The 22664-nt window shown below is 26.5% G+C and overlaps 2 protein-coding genes across 2 annotated transcripts; one reads left to right on the top strand and one right to left on the bottom strand.

Annotated features, from left to right (window-relative positions):
* Positions 1 to 17623: 17623 nt before the first annotated feature.
* On the top strand, positions 17624 to 20248 carry LOC109160252 (probable receptor-like protein kinase At5g18500). The gene is made up of 7 exons (XM_019308522.1): positions 17624 to 17764; positions 17838 to 17948; positions 18038 to 18151; positions 18923 to 19141; positions 19230 to 19345; positions 19565 to 19825; positions 19908 to 20248. Exons 1-7 carry the CDS (start codon positions 17689 to 17691, stop codon positions 20130 to 20132), a joined length of 1122 nt encoding a protein of 373 aa, XP_019164067.1. The 5' UTR covers positions 17624 to 17688; the 3' UTR covers positions 20133 to 20248.
* A 109-nt stretch (positions 20249 to 20357) lies between these two features.
* On the bottom strand, positions 20358 to 22664 carry LOC109160249 (U-box domain-containing protein 18-like). The gene has a single exon (XM_019308518.1). It carries the CDS (start codon positions 22555 to 22557, stop codon positions 20512 to 20514), a length of 2046 nt encoding a protein of 681 aa, XP_019164063.1. The 5' UTR covers positions 22558 to 22664; the 3' UTR covers positions 20358 to 20511.

Raw genomic sequence — 22664 nt, 5'->3', positions numbered from 1 at the left:
TAGATAAAGGAAAAGAAATGATGTTATTTCAACTATGCTTCCAAATTTAATTTGATTTACTCTCTACTATACCAATAAGAAGCAGTTAATGACTGTTGCAAAAATTCCCACCTAAGTAAAACGGCACCGTTAGCAAGGGGTGTTCCACTTATTGAGAATCTGATTTCTTTAAACATTGGGTTTATAAAAATATTAATTTAGCAGTCCAAATAATTATGGCAACTAAGTAGTCCAAATAATTATGGCAACTATTCCGTTTAACGAGGCGATGAATCGATTTAAAGCTTCTGGGAAGCGTATCCAGAAGTAACTCTTGAGTTGGTACACAATAAAGTCTATATATTACAGAAGCGCAATGAAGGTTTGAATACAAACAATCGCATTCCCAGTAGCTAATTGTAAGATTCAGTTTTCTATCCATCATGGTTCTCTTCATTCTGGGACGTGATTTGTCAACCTTCAAGACAAGAAGCGCAATGAAGGTAAATAAGTTTTTTCAGTTTGCAGTTATGAAATTAACAAGCATGGTTATGTTTTCATGACGATATTTCAAGAACAAAATATTTCAAGAACAAAATATTTCAAGAACATCTATGAGAAATAACTTATCAGTAAGTTTTTCTATAAAGTTATTGTTTTTTCTTCAAAGATTTTTGTACAAATTTTAGAAACTGTCAAGAGTTGTCTGCTAGATGAGTTCTCATCATCCAAGGTGGACAAGAAGAGAAAAGAAAGTAGTGTCAAAAGTTGAAAAGAAAGAGTAATGGTTTGGTTGATGTATTGCAAACTGTCTCTAAAAAAAAACATTGTTTCAAAGTGGTGGTTTGGTTGTTGAACAATTTTGCCTTTATGGCAATTGTGGCCTTGAACTGTAAGAGTTTTGATTTAGTACATAAAATGATTTTCTATATTTAGAAAGGAGTTTATAAAATTACTTTTAAAAATCTTTGGAAGGGTCAATTTAATACCTAAAATTATTTTTTATATTTAGAAAGGTTATATGTGTTTGTAAAATTATTTTTAAAAATTGTTGGAAGGATAAATTTAGAACATAAAATTATTTTCTATATTTAGAAAGGTTATTTAGAGTTTATAAACTTATTTTTAAATATTTTTTGAAAGGGTCAATTTAGTACCTAAAATTATTTTCTATATTTAGAAAGGTTATCTAGAGTGTATAGAATTATTTTTAAAAATTTTTGGAACGGTAAATTTAGTACAAAAATTTATTTTCTATAATTAGAAAGGTTATCAAGAGTTTATAAAATTCTTTTTAAAAATTTTTGGAAGGGTTAATTTAGTGCATAAAATTATTTTTCTATATTTAGAAAGGCTCACAAGAGTTTATAAAATTATTTTTAAAAAATTTTGGAAGGGTCAATTAATACCTAAAATTATTTTCTATATTTAGAATGGTTATCTAGAGTTTATAAAATAATTTTAAAAATTTTTGGAAGGGTCAATTTAGTACCTAAAATTATTTTTTATATTTAGAAAGGTTCACAACAGTTTATAAAATTATTTTAAAAAATTTTTGGAAGTGTAAATTTAGTAAATAAAATTATTTTCTATATTTAGAATGGTTATCTAGAGTTTATAAAATTACTTTTAAAAATTGTTGGAAGGGTCAATTTAGTACCTAAAATTATTTTCTATATTTAGAAAGGTTATCTAGAGTTTATAGAATTATTTTTAAAAATTTTTGGAAGGGTAAATTTAGTACATAAAATTATTTTCTATAATTAGAAAGGTTATCTAGAATTTATAAAATTCTTTTTAAAAATTTTTCGAAGGGTTAATTTAGTGAATAAAATGATTCTCAATATTTAGAAAGGTTCACAAGAGTTTATTAAATTATTTTTAAAAAAATTTGGAATGGTCAATTTAGTATCTCAAATTATTTTTTTATATTTAGAAAGATTATCTAGATTTTATAAAATTATTTTTAAAAATTTTTGGAAGGGTAAATTTAGTACATAAAATTATTTTTTATATTTAGAATGGTTATTTAGTGTATATAAAATTATTTTTAAAAATTTTTGGAAGGGTTAATTTAGTGCATAAAATTATTTTCTATATTTATAAAGGTTATCTAGAGTTTATAAAATTATTTTTAAAAATTTTTGAAAGGGTAAGTTTAGTACATAAAATTATTTTCTATATTAAGAAAGGTTATCTAGAGTTTATAAAATTATTTTTTAAAATTTTAGGATGGGTCAATTTAGTACCTAAAATTATTTTCTATATTTGGAAATGTTATCTAGAGTTTATAGAATTATTTTTAAAAATTTATGAAAGGGTAAATTTAGTACATAAAGTTATTTTCTATATTTAGAAAGGTTATCTTGATTTATAAAATTATTTTTAAAATTTTTTGGAAGGGTTAATTTAGTGCATAAAATTATTCTCTATATTTAGAAAAGTTATCTAGAGTTTATAAAATTATTTTTAAAAATTTTTGAAAGGGTAAGTTTAGTACATAAAATTATTTTCGATATTTAGAAATGTTATCTAGAGTTTATAAAATTATTTTTTAAAATTTTTGGAATGGTCAATTTAGTACCTAAAATTATTTTCTATATTTGGAAATGTTATCTAGAGATTATAGAATTATTTTTAAAAATTTATGGAAGGGTAAATTTAGTACATAATTTTTTTTTTTATATTTAGAAAGGTTATCTTGATTTATAAAATTATTTTTAAAAATTTTTGGAAGGGTTCATTTAGTGCATAAAATTATTCTCTATATTTAGAAAGGTTATCTAGAGTTTATAAAATTATTTTTTAAAATTTTAGGAAGGGTCAATTTAGTACCTAAAATTATTTTCTATATTTGGAAATGTTATCTAGAGTTTATAGAATTATTTTTAAAAATTTATGAAAGGGTAAATTTAGTACATAAAGTTATTTTCTATATTTAGAAAGGTTATCTTGATTTATAAAATTATTTTTAAAAATTTTTGGAAGGGTTAATTTAGTGCATAAAATTATTCTCTATATTTAGAAAAGTTATCTAGAGTTTATAAAATTATTTTTAAAAATTTTTGAAAGGGTAAGTTTAGTACATAAAATTATTTTCGATATTTAGAAATGTTATCTAGAGTTTATAAAATTATTTTTTAAAATTTTTGGAAGGGTCAATTTAGTACCTAAAATTATTTTCTATATTTGGAAATGTTATCTAGAGATTATAGAATTATTTTTCAAAATTTATGGAAGGGTAAATTTAGTACATAAAGTTTTTTTTTATATATTTAGAAAGGTTATCTTGATTTAGAAAATTATTTTTAAAAATTTTTGGAAGGGTTAATTTAGTGCATAAAATTATTCTCTATATTTAGAAAGGTTATCTAGAGTTTATAAAATTATTTTTCAAAATTTTTGGATTGATAAATTTAGTACATAAAATTATTTTCTATATTTAGAATGGTTATCTAGAGTTTATAATATTACTTTTAAAAATTTTTGAAAGGGTCAATTTAGTACCTAAAATTATTTTCTATATTTAGAAAGGTTATCTAGAGTATAAAGAATTAATTTTAAAAATTTTTGGAAGGGTCAATTTAGTACCTAAAATTATTTTTTATATTTAGAAAGGTTCACAACAATTTATAAAATTATTTTAATAAAATTTTGGAAGTGTAAATTTAGTACATAAAATTATTTTGTATATTTAGAATGGTTCTCTAGAGTTTATAAAATTACTTTTAAAAATTGTTGGAAGGTTCAATTTAGTACCTAAAATTATTTTCTATATTTAGAAAGGTTATCTAGAGTTTATAAAATTATTTTTTCATAATTGTTGGAATGGTAAATTTAGTACATAAAATTATTTTCTATATTCAGAATGGTTATCTAGAGTTTATAATATTACTTTTGAAAATTTTTGGAAGGGTCAATTTAGTACCTAAAATTATTTTCTATATTTAGAAAGGTTCACAAGACTTTATAGAATTAATTTTAAAAATTATTGGAAGGGTAAATTTAGTACCTAAAATTATTTTTTATATTTATAAAGGTTCACAACAATTTATAAATTTATTATAAAAAATTCTTGGAAGTGAAAATTTAGCACATAAAATTATTTTCTATATTTAGAATGGTTATCTAGAGTTTATAAAATTACATTTAAAAATTGTTGGAAGGGTCAATTTAGTATCTAAAATTATTTTCTATATTTAGAAACGTTATCTAGAGTTTATAGAATTATTTTTAAAAATTTTTGGAAGGGTAAATTTAGTACATAAAATTATTTTCTATAATTAGAAAGGTTATCTAGAGATTATAAAATTCTTTTTAAAAATTTTTGGAAGGGTTAATTTAGTGCATAAAATTATTTTCTATATTTAGAAAGGTTCACAAGATTTTATTAAATTATTTTAAAAAAAATTTGAAATGGTCAATTTAGTATCTCAAATTATTTTTTATATTTAGAAATATTATCTAGATTTAATAAAATTATTTTTAAAAATTTTTGGAAGGGTCAATTTAGTACATAAAATTATTTTCTATATTTAGAGTGGTTATTTAGTGTATATAAAATTATTTTTAAAAATTTTTCGAATGGTTAATTTAGTATATAAAATTATTTTCTATATTTAGAAAGGTTATCTAGAGTTTATAAAATTATTTTTAAAATTTTTTGAAAGGGTAAGTTTAATACATAAAATTATTTTCTATATTTAGAAAGGTTATCTAGAGTTTATAAAATTATTTTTTAAAATTTTTGGAAGGGTCAATTTAGTACCTAAAATTATTTTCTATATTTGAAAATGTTATCTAGAGTTTATAGAATGATTTTTAAAAATTTATGGAAGGGTAAATTTAGTACATAAAATTATTTTCTATATTTAGAAAGGTTATCTTGATTTATAAAATTACTTTTAAAAATTGTTGGAAGGGTCAATTTAGTACATAAAATTATTTTCTTTATTTAGAAAGGTTATCTAGGTTTTATAGAATTATTTTTAAAAATTTTTGGATGGGTCAATTTCGTATCTCAAATTATTTTCTATATTTAGAAAGGTTATCAAGAGTTTATAAACTTATTTTTTAAAATTTTTGGAAGGGTTAATTTAGTACAAAAAATAATTTTCAATGTTTAGAAAGGTTATCTAGAGTTTATAAAATTACTTTTATAAATTGTTGGAAGGGTTAATTTAGTATCTAAAATTATTTTCAATATTTGGAGAGGTTATCTCGAGTTTATAATATTAATTTTAAAAATATTTGAAAGGGTTAATTTAGTGCATTAAATTATTTTCTATATTTAGAAAGGTTATCTAGAGTTTATAAAATTATTTTTAAAAATTTTTGGAAGGGTCACTTTAGTACCTAAAATTATTTTCTATATTTAGAAAGGTTCAAAACAGTTTAAAAAATTATTTTTAAAAAAATTTTGAAGTGTAAATTTAGTACATAAAATTATTTTCTATATTTAGAATGGTTATCTAGAGTTGTTAAAGTTACTTTTAAAAATTGTTGGAAGGGTCAATTTAGTACCTAAAATTATTTTCTATATTTAGAAAAGCTATCTAGAGTTTATAAAATTATTTTTAAAAATTTCTGAAAGGATAAATTTGGTACATAAAATTATTTTCTATATTTAGAAAGGTTATCTAGAGTTTATAATATATCTTTTTAAAATTTTGGAAAGGGTCAATTTAGTACCTAAACTTATTTTCTATATTTAGAAAGGTGATCTAGAGTTTAAAGAATTAATTTTGAAAATTTTTGGATGGGTCAATTTAGTACCAAAAATTATTTTTTATATTTAGAAAGGTTCACAACAATTTATAAAATTATTTTAAAAAATTTTTGGAAGTGTAAATTTAGTACATAAAATTATTTTCTATATTTAGAATGGTTATCTAGAGTTTATAAAATTACTTTTAAAAATTTTTGGAAGGGTCAATTTAGTACCTAAAATTATTTTCTATATTTAGAAAGGTTCACAAGATTTATAAAATTATTTATAAAAAAAATGGAATGGTCAATTTAGTATCTCAAATTATTTTCTATATTTATAATGGTTATCTAAATTTTATAAAATTATTTTTAAAAATTTTTGGAAGGGTAAATTTAGTACATAAAATTATTTTCTATAATTAGAAAGGTTATCTAGAATTTATAAAATTCTTTTTTAAAATTTTTCGAAGGGTTGATTTAGTGAATAAAATGATTCTCTATATTTAGAAAGGTTCGCAAGAGTTATTAAATTATTTTTAAAAAATTTTGGAATGGTCAATTTAGTATCTCAAATTATTTTTTTATATTTAGAAAGATTATCTAGATTTTATAAAATTATTTTTAACAATTTTTGGAAGGGTAAATTTAGTACATAAAATTATTTTCTATATTTAGACTGGTTATTTAGTGTATATAAAATTATTTTTAAAAATTTTTGGAAGGGTTAATTTAGTGCATAAAATTATTTTCTATATTTAGAAAGGTTATCTATAGTTTATAAAATTATTTTTAAAAATTTTTGAAAGGGTAAGTTTAGTACATAAAATTATTTTCTATATTAAGAAAGGTTATCTAGAGTTTATAAAATTATTTTTTAAAATTTTAGGATGGGTCAATTTAGTACCTAAAATTATTTTCTATATTTGGAAATGTTATCTAGAGTTTATAGAATTATTTTTAAAAATTTATGAAAGGGTAAATTTAGTACATAAAGTTATTTTCTATATTTAGAAAGGTTATCTTGATTTATAAAATTATTTTTAAAAATTTTTGGAAGGGTTAATTTAGTGCATAAAATTATTCTCTATATTTAGAAAAGTTATCTAGAGTTTATAAAATTATTTTTAAAAATTTTTGAAAGGGTAAGTTTAGTACATAAAATTATTTTCGATATTTAGAAATGTTATCTAGAGTTTATAAAATTATTTTTTAAAATTTTTGGAAGGGTCAATTTAGTACCTAAAATTATTTTCTATATTTGGAAATGTTATCTAGAGATTATAGAATTATTTTTCAAAATTTATGGAAGGGTAAATTTAGTACATAAAGTTTTTTTTTATATATTTAGAAAGGTTATCTTGATTTATAAAATTATTTTTAAAAATTTTTGGAAGGGTTAATTTAGTGCATAAAATTATTCTCTATATTTAGAAAGGTTATCTAGAGTTTATAAAATTATTTTTCAAAATTTTTGGATTGATAAATTTAGTACATAAAATTATTTTCTATATTTAGAATGGTTATCTAGAGTTTATAATATTACTTTTAAAAATTTTTGATAGGGTCAATTTAGTACCTAAAATTATTTTCTATATTTAGAAAGGTTATCTAGAGTTTAAAGAATTAATTTTAAAAATTTTTGGAAGGGTCAATTTAGTACCTAAAATTATTTTTTATATTTAGAAAGGTTCACAACAATTTATAAAATTATTTTAATAAAATTTTGGAAGTGTAAATTTAGTACATAAAATTATTTTCTATATTTAGAGTGGTTCTCTAGAGTTTATAAAATTACTTTTAAAAATTGTTGGAAGGTTCAATTTAGTACCTAAAATTATTTTCTATATTTAGAAAGGTTATCTAGAGTTTATAAAATTATTTTTTCATAATTGTTGGAATGGTAAATTTAGTACATAAAATTATTTTCTATATTCAGAATGGTTATCTAGAGTTTATAATATTACTTTTAAAAATTTTTGGAAGGGTCAATTTAGTACCTAAAATTATTTTCTATATTTAGAAAGGTTCACAAGACTTTATAGAATTAATTTTAAAAATTATTGGAAGGGTAAATTTAGTACCTAAAATTATTTTTTATATTTATAAAGGTTCACAACAATTTATAAATTTATTATAAAAAATTCTTGGAAGTGAAAATTTAGCACATAAAATTATTTTCTATATTTAGAATGGTTATCTAGAGTTTATAAAATTACATTTAAAAATTGTTGGAAGGGTCAATTTAGTATCTAAAATTATTTTCTATATTTAGAAACGATATCTAGAGTTTATAGAATTATTTTTAAAAATTTTTGGAAGGGTAAATTTAGTACATAAAATTATTTTCTATAATTAGAAAGGTTATCTAGAGATTATAAAATTCTTTTTAAAAATTTTTGGAAGGGTTAATTTAGTGCATAAAATTATTTTCTATATTTAGAAAGGTTCACAAGATTTTATTAAATTATATTAAAAAAAATTTGAAATGGTCAATTTAGTATCTCAAATTATTTTTTATATTTAGAAATATTATCTAGATTTAATAAAATTATTTTTAAAAATTTTTGGAAGGGTCAATTTAGTACATAAAATTATTTTCTATATTTAGAGTGGTTATTTAGTGTATATAAAATTATTTTTAAAAATTTTTCGAATGGTTAATTTAGTATATAAAATTATTTTCTATATTTAGAAAGGTTATCTAGAGTTTATAAAATTATTTTTAAAATTTTTTGAAAGGGTAAGTTTAATACATAAAATTATTTTCTATATTTAGAAAGGTTATCTAGAGTTTATAAAATTATTTTTTAAAATTTTTGGAAGGGTCAATTTAGTACCTAAAATTATTTTCTATATTTGAAAATGTTATCTAGAGTTTATAGAATGATTTTTAAAAATTTATGGAAGGGTAAATTTAGTACATAAAATTATTTTCTATATTTAGAAAGGTTATCTTGATTTATAAAATTACTTTTAAAAATTGTTGGAAGGGTCAATTTAGTACATAAAATTATTTTCTTTATTTAGAAAGGTTATCTAGGTTTTATAGAATTATTTTTAAAAATTTTTGGATGGGTCAATTTCGTATCTCAAATTATTTTCTATATTTAGAAAGGTTATCAAGAGTTTATAAACTTATTTTTTAAAATTTTTGGAAGGGTTAATTTAGTACAAAAAATAATTTTCAATGTTTAGAAAGGTTATCTAGAGTTTATAAAATTACTTTTATAAATTGTTGGAAGGGTTAATTTAGTATCTAAAATTATTTTCAATATTTGGAGAGGTTATCTCGAGTTTATAATATTAATTTTAAAAATATTTGAAAGGGTTAATTTAGTGCATTAAATTATTTTCTATATTTAGAAAGGTTATCTAGAGTTTATAAAATTATTTTTAAAAATTTTTGGAAGGGTCACTTTAGTACCTAAAATTATTTTCTATATTTAGAAAGGTTCAAAACAGTTTAAAAAATTATTTTAAAAAAAATTTGAAGTGTAAATTTAGTACATAAAATTATTTTCTATATTTAGAATGGTTATCTAGAGTTGTTAAAGTTACTTTTAAAAATTGTTGGAAGGGTCAATTTAGTACCTAAAATTATTTTCTATATTTAGAAAAGCTATCTAGAGTTTATAAAATTATTTTTAAAAATTTCTGAAAGGATAAATTTGGTACATAAAATTATTTTCTATATTTAGAAAGGTTATCTAGAGTTTATAATATATCTTTTTAAAATTTTGGAAAGGGTCAATTTAGTACCTAAACTTATTTTCTATATTTAGAAAGGTGATCTAGAGTTTAAAGAATTAATTTTGAAAATTTTTGGATGGGTCAATTTAGTACCAAAAATTATTTTTTATATTTAGAAAGGTTCACAACAATTTATAAAATTATTTTAAAAAATTTTTGGAAGTGTAAATTTAGTACATAAAATTATTTTCTATATTTAGAATGGTTATCTAGAGTTTATAAAATTACTTTTAAAAATTTTTGGAAGGGTCAATTTAGTACCTAAAATTATTTTCTATATTTAGAAAGGTTCACAAGATTTATAAAATTATTTATAAAAAAAATGGAATGGTCAATTTAGTATCTCAAATTATTTTCTATATTTATAATGGTTATCTAAATTTTATAAAATTATTTTTAAAAATTTTTGGAAAGGTAAATTTAGTACATAATATTATTTTCTATATTTAGAATAGTTATCTAGAGTTTATAAAATTATTTTTAAAAGTTATTGGAAGGGTCAATTTAGTACGTAAAATTATTTTCTATATTTACAAAGGTTATCTAGAGTTTATAAAATTATTTTTAAAAATTTTTGGAATGATAAATTTAGTACATAAAATTTTTTTCTATATTTACAAAGGTTATCTAGAGTTTATAAAATTATTTTTAAAAATTTTTGGAAGGGTCAATTTAGTACCTAAAATTATTTTCTATATTTTGAAAGGTTATCTAGAGTTTATAGAATTATTTTTAAAAATTTTTGGAAGGGTAAATTTAGTACATAAAATTATTTTCTATATTTAGAATGGTTTTCTAGATTTTATAAAATTACTTTTAAAAATTGTTGGAAGGGTCAATTTAGTACCAAAAATTATTTTCTATATTTCGAAAAGTTATCTAGAGTTTATAGAATTATTTTTAAAAATTTTTGGACGAGTAAATTTAGTACATAAAATTATTTTGTATAATTAGAAAGGTTATCTATAATTTATAAAATTCTTTTTAAAAATTTTTGGAAGGGTTAATTTAGTGCATAAAATTATTCTCTATATTTAGAAAGGTTATCTAGAGTTTATAAAATTATTTTTCAAAATTTTTGGATTGGTAAATTTAGTACATAAAATTATTTTCTATATTTAGAATGGTTATCTAGAGTTTATAATATTACTTTTAAAATTTTTTGATAGGGTCAATTTAGTACCTAAAATTATTTTCTATATTTAGAAAGGTTATCTAGAGTTTAATGAATTAATTTTAAAAATTTTTGAAAGGGTCAATTTAGTAACTAAAATTATTTTTTATATTTAGAAAGGTTCACAACAATTTATAAAATTATTTTTAAAAATTTTTGGAAGTGTAAATTTAGTACATAAAATTATTTTCTATATTTAGAATGGTTATCTGGAGTTTATAAAATTACTTTTAAAAATTTTTGGAAGGTTCAATTTAGTACCTAAAATTATTTTCTACATTAGAAAGGTTATCTAGAGTTTATAAAATTATTTTTCATAATTTTTGGAATGGTAAATTTAGTACATAAAATTATTTTCTATATTTAAAATGGTTATCTAGAGTTTATAATATTACTTTTAAAAATTTTTTGAAGGGTCAATTTAGTACCTAAAATTATTTTCTATATTTAGAAAGGTTCACAAGAGTTTATAGAATTAATTTTAAAAATTATTGGAAAGGTCAATTTAGTACCTAAAATTATTTTTTATATTTATAAAGGTTCACAACAATTTATAAATTTATTATAAAAAATTTTTGGATGTGAAAATTTAGTACATAAAATTATTTTCTATATTTAAAAAGGTTATCTAGAGTTTATAAAATTATTTTTAAAAATTTTTGGTAGGGTTAATTTAGTGCATAAAATTATTTTCTATATTTAGAAAGGTTCACAAGAGTTTATAAAATTATTTTTATAAAAATTTTGAAGGGTCAATTTAGTATCTCAAATTATTTTCAATATTTAGAAAAGTTATCTAGATTTTATAAAATTATTTTTAAAATTTTTTTGAGGTATTAATTTAGTTCATAAAATTATTTTCTATATTTAGAAAGGTTCACAACAGTTTATAAAATTATTTTTAAAAAGTTTTGGAAGTGTAAATTTAGTACATAAAATTATTTTCTATATTTAGAAAGGTTATCTAGAGTTTATAAAATTAATTTTAAAAATATTTGGAAGGGTTAATTATTACATAAAATTATTTTCAATATTTAGAAAGGTTATCTAGAGTTTATAACATTAATTTTAAAAATATTTGGATGGGTTAATTTAGTACATAAAATTATTTTTATTATTTAGAAATGTTATCTAGAGTTTATAACATTAATTTTAAAAATATTTGGAAGGGATAATTTATTGCATAAAATTATTTTCTATATTTAGAAAGGTTATATAGAGTTTATAAAATTATTTTGAAAAATTTTTGGAAGGTTAAATTTAGTACCTAAAATTATTTTTAATATTTATAAAGGTTATCTAGAGTTTATAACATTAATTTTAAAAATATTTGGAAGGGTTAATTTAGTACATATAATTATTTTCAATATTTAGAAAGGTTATCTAGAGTTTATAACTTTAATTTTTAAAATATTTGGAATTGTTAATTTAGTGCATAAAATTATTTTATATATTTAGAAAGGGTATATTGATTTTATGAAATTATTTTTTAAAATTTTTGGAAGGGTTAATTTAGTGCATAAAATTATTTTCTATATTTAGAAACTTTTACACCAGTTTATAAAATTATTTTAAAAAATTTTTGGAAGTGTAAATTTAGTACATAAAATTATTTTCTGTATTTAGAAAGGTTATCTAGAGTTAATAAAATTAATTTTAAAAATATTTGGAACGGTTAATTTAGTACATAAAATTATTTTCAATATTTAGATAGGGTATCTAGAGTTTATAACATTAATTTTAAAAATATTTGGAAGGGTTAATTTAGTGCATAAAATTATTTTCTATATTTAGAAAGGTTATCTTGAGTTTATAAAATTATTTTTAAAAATTTTTGGAAGGGTAAATTTACAACATAAAATTATTTTCTATATTTAGAAAGGTTATCTAGAGTTTATAAAATTACTTTTAAAAATAGTTGGAAGGGTCAATTTAGTACCTAAAATTATTTTCTATATTTAGAAAGGTTATCTTGAGTTTATAAAATTATTTTTAAAAATTATTGGAAGGTTAAATTTAGTACATAAAATTATTTTCTATGTTTAGAAAGGTTATCTAGAATGTATAAAATTATTTTTAAAAATTTTTGGAAGGGTCAATTTAGTACCCAAAATTATTTTCTATATTTAGAAAGGTTATCTAGAGTTTATAAAATTACTTTTAAAAATTGTTGGAAGGGTCAATTTAGTACCTAAAATTATTTTTTATATTTAGATAGGTTAGCTTGATGTTGTAAAATTATTTTTAAAAATTTTTGGAAGTGTTAATTTAGTGCATAAAATTATTTTCTATATTTAGGCAGCGTGTGGAATGGCCGAGAGCGGACCTTTTTGGATATATAATCCAAGTCGAGAGTAGAGTTACGGGAACAGCCGTCTGATGGAAAACAACTTTCACGTTCAGTTCAGAGAGCACTTTTTTCGTTGGCCTCTGCCCTTCCATCCCTTGGATAGATAGAGAGGGAGGGCAGAGCTTTTGGTTTTTTATGTTGTCAAAGAGTTTCACCAGTTTATAAAATTATTTTAAAAAAATTTTGGAAGGATAAATTTAGTACCTAAAATTATTTTCTATATTTAGATAGGTTATCTTGAGGTTATAAAATTATTTTTAAAAATTTTTGGAAGGGTCAATTTAGTATCTCAAATTATTTTCTATATTTAGAAAGGTTTTTTAGAGTTTATAAAAAAAATTTTAAAATTTTTTAGAAGGGTTAATTTAGTGCATAAAATTATTTTCTATATTTAGAAAGGTTCACAATAGCTTATAAAATTATTTTAAAAAAATATTGGACGGGTCAATTTAGTACCTAAAATTATTTTCTATATTTAGAAAGGTTATCTAGAGTTTATAAAATTATTTTTAAAAATTTTTGGAAGGGTAAATTTAGTACATAAAATTATTTTCTATATTTAGAAAGGTTAATTTCAAAAACTTTTGATTAATTAAGAAATGGCATGAAAACTTTTTCCAAAAAAACACTGCTCTCAAAATTTCTATGCAACATAGCCCTCATGGCCTCAACAACGTCAGCCAAAGAAACTAGATCTAAAAATCAAAGGTGTTCTACTAGGAGTAACCAAGATGACTAGTATAATCTAGATATTGCATAAGAACCCCAAAGAAAGTAAATAAATAGAAGGCCTGAAGAAGCAAGCAATTAAACAGAGCATAGATGCTAAATGGAGGAGGAAACAAGATGATGAATTTTTTATAACTATTTCATGATTTAATGCAATTCTGATAATCAAGATTATATTAATCAGTTCGGGAAATGATAGTAAATTTAACAACATGCAAAGTAGTAACATAAAACAAATGATGAACTTCCTACAAACTAGTGATTACCTAATTCACTGGTTATTAACATTATATTTTAAGAGTACAAGATAGTAATACTCACAAATCAAGAGATGCCATAAGGAAAATGAGTTTAGTTTTGTAGTGACAAGTAACATTCCACAACCATTTAGGAAAATGAATTTACTTATATAATAAATTTTTATCAATTTATTTAAGGACATTTAGTAATTAGAAAATAAATTTTTTGTGTGTTGAAAATATCCATATCACCTATTATTTGAAATAAAATAATATTATCATACTATATAATAGTTGGCACTTATTGATCATTGAGAAGAGCTCAATGAAAGACATTGCACGGATGTCCTGGTCAAATACTGACCCAGCTTAAATGCATTGTTTTTGTTTCTGAAGTTAGATGCAAACTGGGATAGTATTTATATCAATATATCATATATGTTTAAAGCCACATCATTTTATAGGCTTTTTAGTGGGAAAATGGCCCTTTTTGTTCTTGCCATGTAATTTGGGCTCATTTTTTGCGTTTGGTTTTGACTCCTCAAATTTGGCCTTTGGTTTTGTCTTTTATTACTTTGGAGAGAAGCAATGGGAGATGACCAGCGGGGATTGAGATCTCGGCTCCAATGATCTGAAGGAAATGAGAGGAGTGAAACCAGAGATCTGAGGGAAACAAGAGAGATAAAATTATACTCAAGATATGTTATTGTAAAATTTAAATTTTAGAAACTATTTAGTATTTATGTAATATCATTTTGGAGTGGTGACAGAATATGAAACATTTGGTTAAAAAATCTTTATCATCTTCATGATACCTTAAATAATTAGTGGAGTGTGAAATTTCTAAAAAGTCCATGTCTTAAATTACAAATGAAAATTTTACAGAATAACTAAATTGGTTATAATTGGAAAAATTGAAAGTTTGTAACTACATTGCATATCTGTCAACTAAGGGACTAAAAATGTAATTTGTCTATTTTTTTACAAAAGAACTTTTAGTACTTTAAAAATTCACATTTAGTGTATTCAAAATGAGCTTAATATTAACATTGACCCTTAGCGGCTCAAAATGAACATGTATGTAGTGTTCTATAAATGAACCTATTTTATGGTCAATCTTTTTAACACTTCTCACCATTAAAGTATACATATTTAACATCATTTATATATAATCTCTACTTAAATAGTGAATGGGCATGATTTGCTTGATTCAATGCAAAAGATATGCCTATGAAAAATATTTTAAAAGTACTCACAATGACTTAAAATGTTTAATACTAATTATTCATGATTTGCTTGATACAATACTAGACATTTACCTATGCAAAATATTTTAAAGGTGCTCATAATGACCTAAAAAGTTCAACATCGATATAAAAACCATTAATTGTTGTTGTTGTTTTATTTTGTTTGTTTGTTTTTTTCATTCAATCAACACATCCAATTGTATATTACTAAACTCAACTCCCTACTTTTAAAAGCACAAAATATCAATATTAAAAAATAAAAATCATACTAGTAATTTTATTAATGTGTTGCACGAAATGGATTTGTTATAATATTTTAAAAATATTTCGATTGCTATACAATTATATAAATTATAACAACGAATATTATATAGTGCAATTGATGAAATGGGATAGATCGATTATGTTTTATGATGTTATCCTTGCTTGAATTCGAGCAAACAATTGCCCAATTACCCGTACGATGCACGGATAAAATTTTTATTATATATTTAGATAATAAAATTAAAGATGAAATTATAAACAATTCGAATATTTAAAAGTTTACATTTATTTGATTATAAGATTAGTGCAAAAGTATCACTCAATTAATTGAATAATATATTACTCGTTTGTATGCAATTATCTTTAAAAAATCGATATGCAATATGATTTATGTAATTATATTATTACTAAAATAAAAATGAAAAAAAAAAGAGAAATAATTTAATTATAACTATTATAAAAATAAATCAAACGAATCATGTTTAGCTTAATTACCATAATAATTATTAAGAATGTTTAGCTTAATTGCGAGGATGGTTTTCCGTGCGGTTGACGCACCTTAAGCATTAAAATGGTGCACCTTAAGTACACAAACCACGCAACTTAAGTACACAAACAAAACACCTTAAGAACAGAAATTACCCACCTTAAGTACACAAATCATGCACCTTAAGCACACAACAAAGCACATTAAGAACACAAACCACGCACCTAAGATTTTAAAATGGCTCCCCAAGTTTCACACAACTGACGCACCTTAAGCGTACAAATCACGCATTTTAAGAAGAAAAACAACACACCTTAAGAAGGAAAACCACGCATCTTAAATTTCAGCAACTACTCATATTAAGCACAAAACTCACGCACCTTAAGTGTCAACAACTACTCACATTAAGCACAAAACACACGCACCTTAAGCACAAACCCCACGCACCTTAAATTTGACCTAGATGCAAAAATTACCAAATTGCCACCACGTTTTTTTTTTTTTTTTTAAATTTTGGTAATCCTCGACGTTGATTTAAGCAAGATTAATGGCTCATATTTAACTACAAAACCGCACTTGGGCGTACCAACCGCATTTGAACCTAATTATATATATATATATATATATATATATATATATATATATATATATATATATATATATATAATATATATATATATGGGTATTTTTGGTATTATAATACAAAGTTATTATCGAGTGCTTGGGAATTGAATAGCTAATACCAGGGGGCCATAGGAATGGCTATTTCCCTTGCAAAGGGAATAGCTCATTCCCATGAATGTTATTTCCCAGGAATAAAAGACAAAGACAAATAATAGAATATGTTTATTCCTGAAAATGATATTTCATTCCCAACCTATTCCATGGACCAAATACTTAAAGTTGAAAGCATAAAAATCCGATTTGTAAGACAACTAATAATTTACCAAAAATCTAATGCATATATTATAGGAAAATGTTCATTTTTCCCTTCTAATTTTTACCTCCCTCTTAATTTTTACCTCCGCACTTCTCTCTTATGATGTGGCTTTCATTCATTGAATGTCAATAAATTGACTAACTCACCACTAACTAACTAATAAATAAATTTAACTACTAATCATGACACATGAGGAAAAAATTGTTAAGAAAATACAGAGTGATTTGTAGCATTGCTCTATATTATAATAGGGAGTAATTCATAGCCGACAAACCAAAAATGTTGGTCTCATTTTAGGTCCAAAAAAAAGAAGTTAAAAACCATATTATTGCCTTATTGTTCGCATTGTTTCTGAGTCCTTTGTTCTTTACCGAAAGCCGAGTAGTTGTAGTCTCATTACTCTGACTTATTCTAGTCCGGCAATGTTGTTTTCTGCACCACAAATAAGGAAATAAAATGTTGTTTTCACTCAGATTATTACTTTTATTAAAGAATTCTCTCAAAGAGGGTGGTGGTATCATACTATGCCATTTGGCATTTGTAGTTCAAAGTCAATTCCTTAAGAGCAAGAAGAATAAGAAAACAACCCTTCTAGCTAGCCATCTGCCTTCTGCATATAACTCAAAAACTTCAACTCTACTTTAACACTCACCTTTTTCTCCTAACTTCTTATGAACCTTTCAATGTCTGTAGTGTAACTGCGCATACAAGAAACTGTCTTTAACTTTTCTACAATCTTTTTGTGACCATATACTTCTGTTAATGCCCTTTATGGCTTTGCACTTGTAATTAATCATCTTTACTCTAAGGCTTCTATTAAATGATGAACTCCTCAGAATCTGTTACTGGAGATGAAGGAAGCGAGGCAGGACGACGGGCAATTGGCTATAGCAGAGGTAATCTTGAAGTCAATATATGATCTGATGTGTTTATAGACTTGGAAAAATAATATGGGCTGCTGGCTTGCAGGTCTTTGGATTCTTATTGGTGGTGTAATGGGGATTATAATAGTGATATCAGTGGCATTGTGGATCATGTATCAGAAAAGGGCTCAAAAGAAACCTATAAAAACAGGAACAGGTTACACCCTTTACAATTGGGAATAATCTCTTTGAAGCTCTTAATTCGAAATCATGAATTAGTCCTCCCTACTTTGTTTTTTGTGACAGTATCAATGTATTCATTCTCTGAAGAACCCAGCTCCTTGAACATTTCACTGAAAGATATCTATTCTGCAACTAACAATCTCAGTGCTTCACACTTCATTGGTCAAGGAATAGCTGGTGAGAATAAATTAAACTCCACTTAATAGCCAACTCAGGAAGATTGATTATTGTTAGGTTTGTAGCAAATGCGCCAACCAACAATCCTCCTAGCCACCTGGTGCAGGACTCCCCTTCACCAATTACAGCCCAACAATCTCCCTAGCCACCGGCTTTGGACTTGGCCCTTTATCAGTCTTCACCTAACAATTCCCTTTCTCAGCACCTGCCGCCTAGCCGCGTGGTGCTGGACTTGACCCTTCACCGGCCTATGCCCAACAAACAATCCCTCTAACCACCTAGTGCTGGACTTGGCCCTTCACCGGCTTCCAACCCTACCATTCCTCCAAGCACTTGCTCTCTAGCTGCCGGGTGCTGGACTTGACCCTTCACCGGCCTCCGTCTAACAATTCCCCTCTGAACACCTGCTTTTCATCTGTCTGGTGGACTTGGCCCTTCACCGGCCTCCTCCCAACAATTTCGCCAGTTTTAATTGCACAATTTTTGCACCCGTGACCAAGCATTAATACTACTTGTTAGATCAAGTGCTTACTACTACGCCAAAAAGTTATAACTCGTAACGAAAGACGCAATTGTATTTCCTTATACTGCCACATTTTCGAGAGGAGGATATTGGACTTGGCCCTTTAGACTTCCGCCCAACAATCCCCTTGTCACCTTAACTTGACCCTTCAACCCTCCGCCCAACAATTATATAACCTTTTCTTTATTTTTTTGGGGTTGTCTTCCTTTTTCGTGGATCAAATCTTTCCGGAATGTTGTTATTTTCAGGGAAGGTGTACAAAGGTGTACTGTCACATGGCCAGCATGTCGCAATCAAGCACATAATTAAGGACGGACAAATGGAAACATTTGTTAGGGAAGTCACAAGCCTCTCACACATCAGACACCCAAACCTTGTAGCCCTGCTAGGTCACTATGATGGACAAAATGAGTGTTTTCTCGTCTATGAGCTGTGCCACAATGGGAACCTTTCTCAATGGCTTTTTGGTAAGCTGTTTATATTAAAACTGTGGCATTTCTATTTCATATATAACATTTCCACTTAATAATCATATACTACTGCATGACCAAGCAGATAAAAATAAGGTTCTTTCTTGGACCCAAAGACTTGAAATTGCAATAGATTGTGCTAGGGGGCTGTTGTATCTCCATACATTTCCTGAAGGGTGCATCGTTCACCGCGATATCAAGGTAGTTCATATATGCTCTAAGCTCATCCCCCACCCTTCACATACAGAAGTGTTAGGATCAAGCGTTTATCACTACGCCAAAAGCTATAGCTAGTAGCGAAGGCACAGCTTTTATTTCCTTACTACCATTACAGTTTCAAGAGGCAGAGTGCTGGACTTAGCCCTTCACCGGCATCTGCCCAACAGACAGTTAACTTTTCTCATCTGCATATGTTTGCAGCCAACAAATATTCTTATTTCTGCCAACTTCCAAGGTAAACTATCAGACTTTGGGCTATCTAAGGTTATTGACCTTGGCAACTCCTATGCAAGCTCAGAAGTAAGAGGGACATTTGGTTATGTTGATCCCGAGTATCAAAAGAATCGTCGAGTCAATTCGTTTGGAGATGTGTATAGTTTCGGGATCGTTCTGCTGCAGCTCTTGTCCGGTCAGAGGGTTATCAACATAGATGCGAATCGCCCGATGCCTCTAAACAAAATGGTGGGCTACTTTCCATCAACATCCAAATAGTATTCTTGTGCATTTTCTGTTCAGTTTTTCAGATGACCTTCTTTGTTCTCAGGCAAAAAATCTGACAAAGGGTAAGAACATCAAAGAATTTGCAGATCCCAAACTTGGTGGAGAATACCCTGAAGGGGCCTTTGAACTTATGTTTAAGCTAGCTTTGTCATGCACTGGGCTTAAACAGCAAAGACCATCCATGGATAAGGTGGTTGCTACGCTAGAAAACGCCCTACATTTTTCGACGAGAGATAAGTCTCTTGATCCTTACTTTCTGCCATTGTAGTACTATAATAATGATACTCTGATTTAAAACACTCAAATGCTTGCTATAATGTTATTGGCAACATATGAAGTGTTCCTAAGATTGTAATCCTTGTAAAGATATTTGTGGATGAAAAGCGGTTTACATAGTAAAAGAAACATCTTATTCTGAATCTGATAGAAACTAACAACTGTTCTTGTTTACATATACAACAGACTTTTCATTGCTATTAACATTTGTAAAAAAAAAAAAAATGTATCTGTGAAAAGCAAAGCTTCATATAAAAACAAGAAGCTTTGGCGTACGGAATAGTGACTTTTTTAGCTCTTAAAAACTCGAGCTAAAGTCACACACTTGTCAAACTATACACAAATAAATAGCATATTAATGTACACAAGTATCACCAGACATTGACAAATTGGTCTTGAGGAAGAGGTGGATTGATGAAGCTAGAGGAGGTCTTGTTGTTGAATTCTTGCAGCAATCTGATGAGCGAACTGGCCTTTTTGCTCGCCCGAGAAGTGCCTTGGGTGAGCAGCAAATACAAAGGCGGCATGAGAGATGGGTTCTTCACTAAAACTCGAACCGCATCTGATCCACCATTGATGCACAAGGCCAGCAGCAATGAAACACAGCACTCCTTTGCTGTTCTTGAGCTGCAGGAGTTCAAGATATCAATAACGATGGGTAAAGCCCCGGCATAGAGGACAACTATCGCGCCTTCTAGCTTCTCGGACAGAGAGGATAGAACCGCGAGGCAATCTGCTATGAGGTCTTCCCTTTTGAGAGACGGCAGCAGATCAATCAGCACGGGTACTAACCCAGCTGAAACCACTTTCCAGTGGTTCTCAGGACATGTTAAGAGGCTGAAGATTGTGACCAGGGCATTCTTCTTCCCATGATCACACCCAGCCCTTACTAGCTCCACAAGTGATGGGATAGCCTCGGGGTTTTCCCCGATCATCGCCTTGTAATCTTCCACCGAGGCGAGATAATACAACGCACCAGCAGCGTGCTGCCTGGCTTCCATCTTAAGCCCCTCTTTTAACACATCAAGAATCAAAACCAGGCCTCCATTTTCAGCAATGGTTTCCCTGCTTTTCGAATTCTTGGACAGGTTTAGCAAAGCAGCAATGCTGTTTTCTTGAACCGACGAATCCCACGAACCGAGCTGAAGCAAGAGAGGCGGGATGGCACCCGCTTCGCTCAAACAAGACCTGTTAAAAGTGCTGGTTTTGGTGAGGGAACGGATCTCGTAAATCGCCTTCTTCTGCTGCTCACTTGTTCCTGCCACAAGCCTGCCAACTAGAAAACTAGCCAGCAGTTTCATAGCCACACTACCCTTACCAATTGATCTTATCACATCACGATTTCGCGATACAGATTCTGGAAATGGAATCCCATTCTCATTGCAGTACTGCCTTATGATCTGCTTCAGAGCCAGATTGGGAACCAAATCAATGTTGATTAGCCTCTCACCCGTTATAGGACATGTGTGATTTCCAGCCTTGAACCATTTCAGAATTGAAGACCGATCATAGGTGTGCCCCGTGGAAAGAGTCACCGGATCAGTCATCAGTTCTAGAGTAATGGGACACCGGAAATCTTCTGGGTTCAAGCTCCGGATGACGTCATCATTCCGGCGACCACCGCCGGATGACGTCATCATTCTGGTGGTGGTTGAAACATCCCCGAATTCAAACTCGGTACAACGGCAGTAGATCAAGAACCCCATTAGGCCAGAGAGAAGGGGCAAATCTCGCATCTCTTCAGTCTGCCCCTCCAAACAAATCTCAGAATCCAAGAACCTTACCCCACTTTGACACTCACTCCAGCTTCTTATCCCCAAACTTTCAAGAACCCATTTTAGATCGCTTGATTCTGGAACAACCCCACGTTCAAATTGTTCAAGAATCCTCAGAACTTGATCCATGATTCCCCTATCTTCAAATTCAACTTCAAACTTAAACCTCATAGCTTGCTTTCTCACAAACTCTACCACTTCCCTCACTTCATCGCTCCCACCAAACGGCAGAACATCCAGAGCCACCGCCATGGCTCTAGCCACCACCCGAAACTGGGTCGACACCTGCTCCGACTTAGCCACCATCCATATCCTGGCATCTTCTCTGGTGCAATCCTCCAGCAAGAACACAACTTTCTGGAACAAAAAATGCAGCTCAGACAAGCTCAACACCATTGATCCCGCAAACCTTGAATCCCCATTTCGGATCTCTTGAAGAAAAATGAGAAGATCATCGACCAAACGCATCAAAAAGTTTGCGTTTTTCCTGTTTGTGAAGAACGTTTTTGACTTGTAGTCACGTATGGCATGGCCTAAATGGATCAAGGCTGCAATAAGGCTAGGGAATGAGACGGTTTCGCTGGGACGAATCGCCGGAAAACTCAAAATCCGGCGAGGGTATTCATTGGATTTATTGATCATTGAAGATCGAATAACAAAAATAAAAAAAGAATCTGAATTGAAGAAACTATACAAAGAGAAAAGTTTGTGTGCAGACTTTATCAAAAAAAGATGTGTTTTGAAGTCTT

Source organism: Ipomoea nil, unplaced genomic scaffold, assembly GCF_001879475.1.
Source record: "Ipomoea nil cultivar Tokyo-kokei standard unplaced genomic scaffold, Asagao_1.1 scaffold2845, whole genome shotgun sequence".
Taxonomy (NCBI): domain Eukaryota; kingdom Viridiplantae; phylum Streptophyta; class Magnoliopsida; order Solanales; family Convolvulaceae; genus Ipomoea; species Ipomoea nil.
This window is presented reverse-complemented; position numbering and strand designations above follow the sequence as displayed.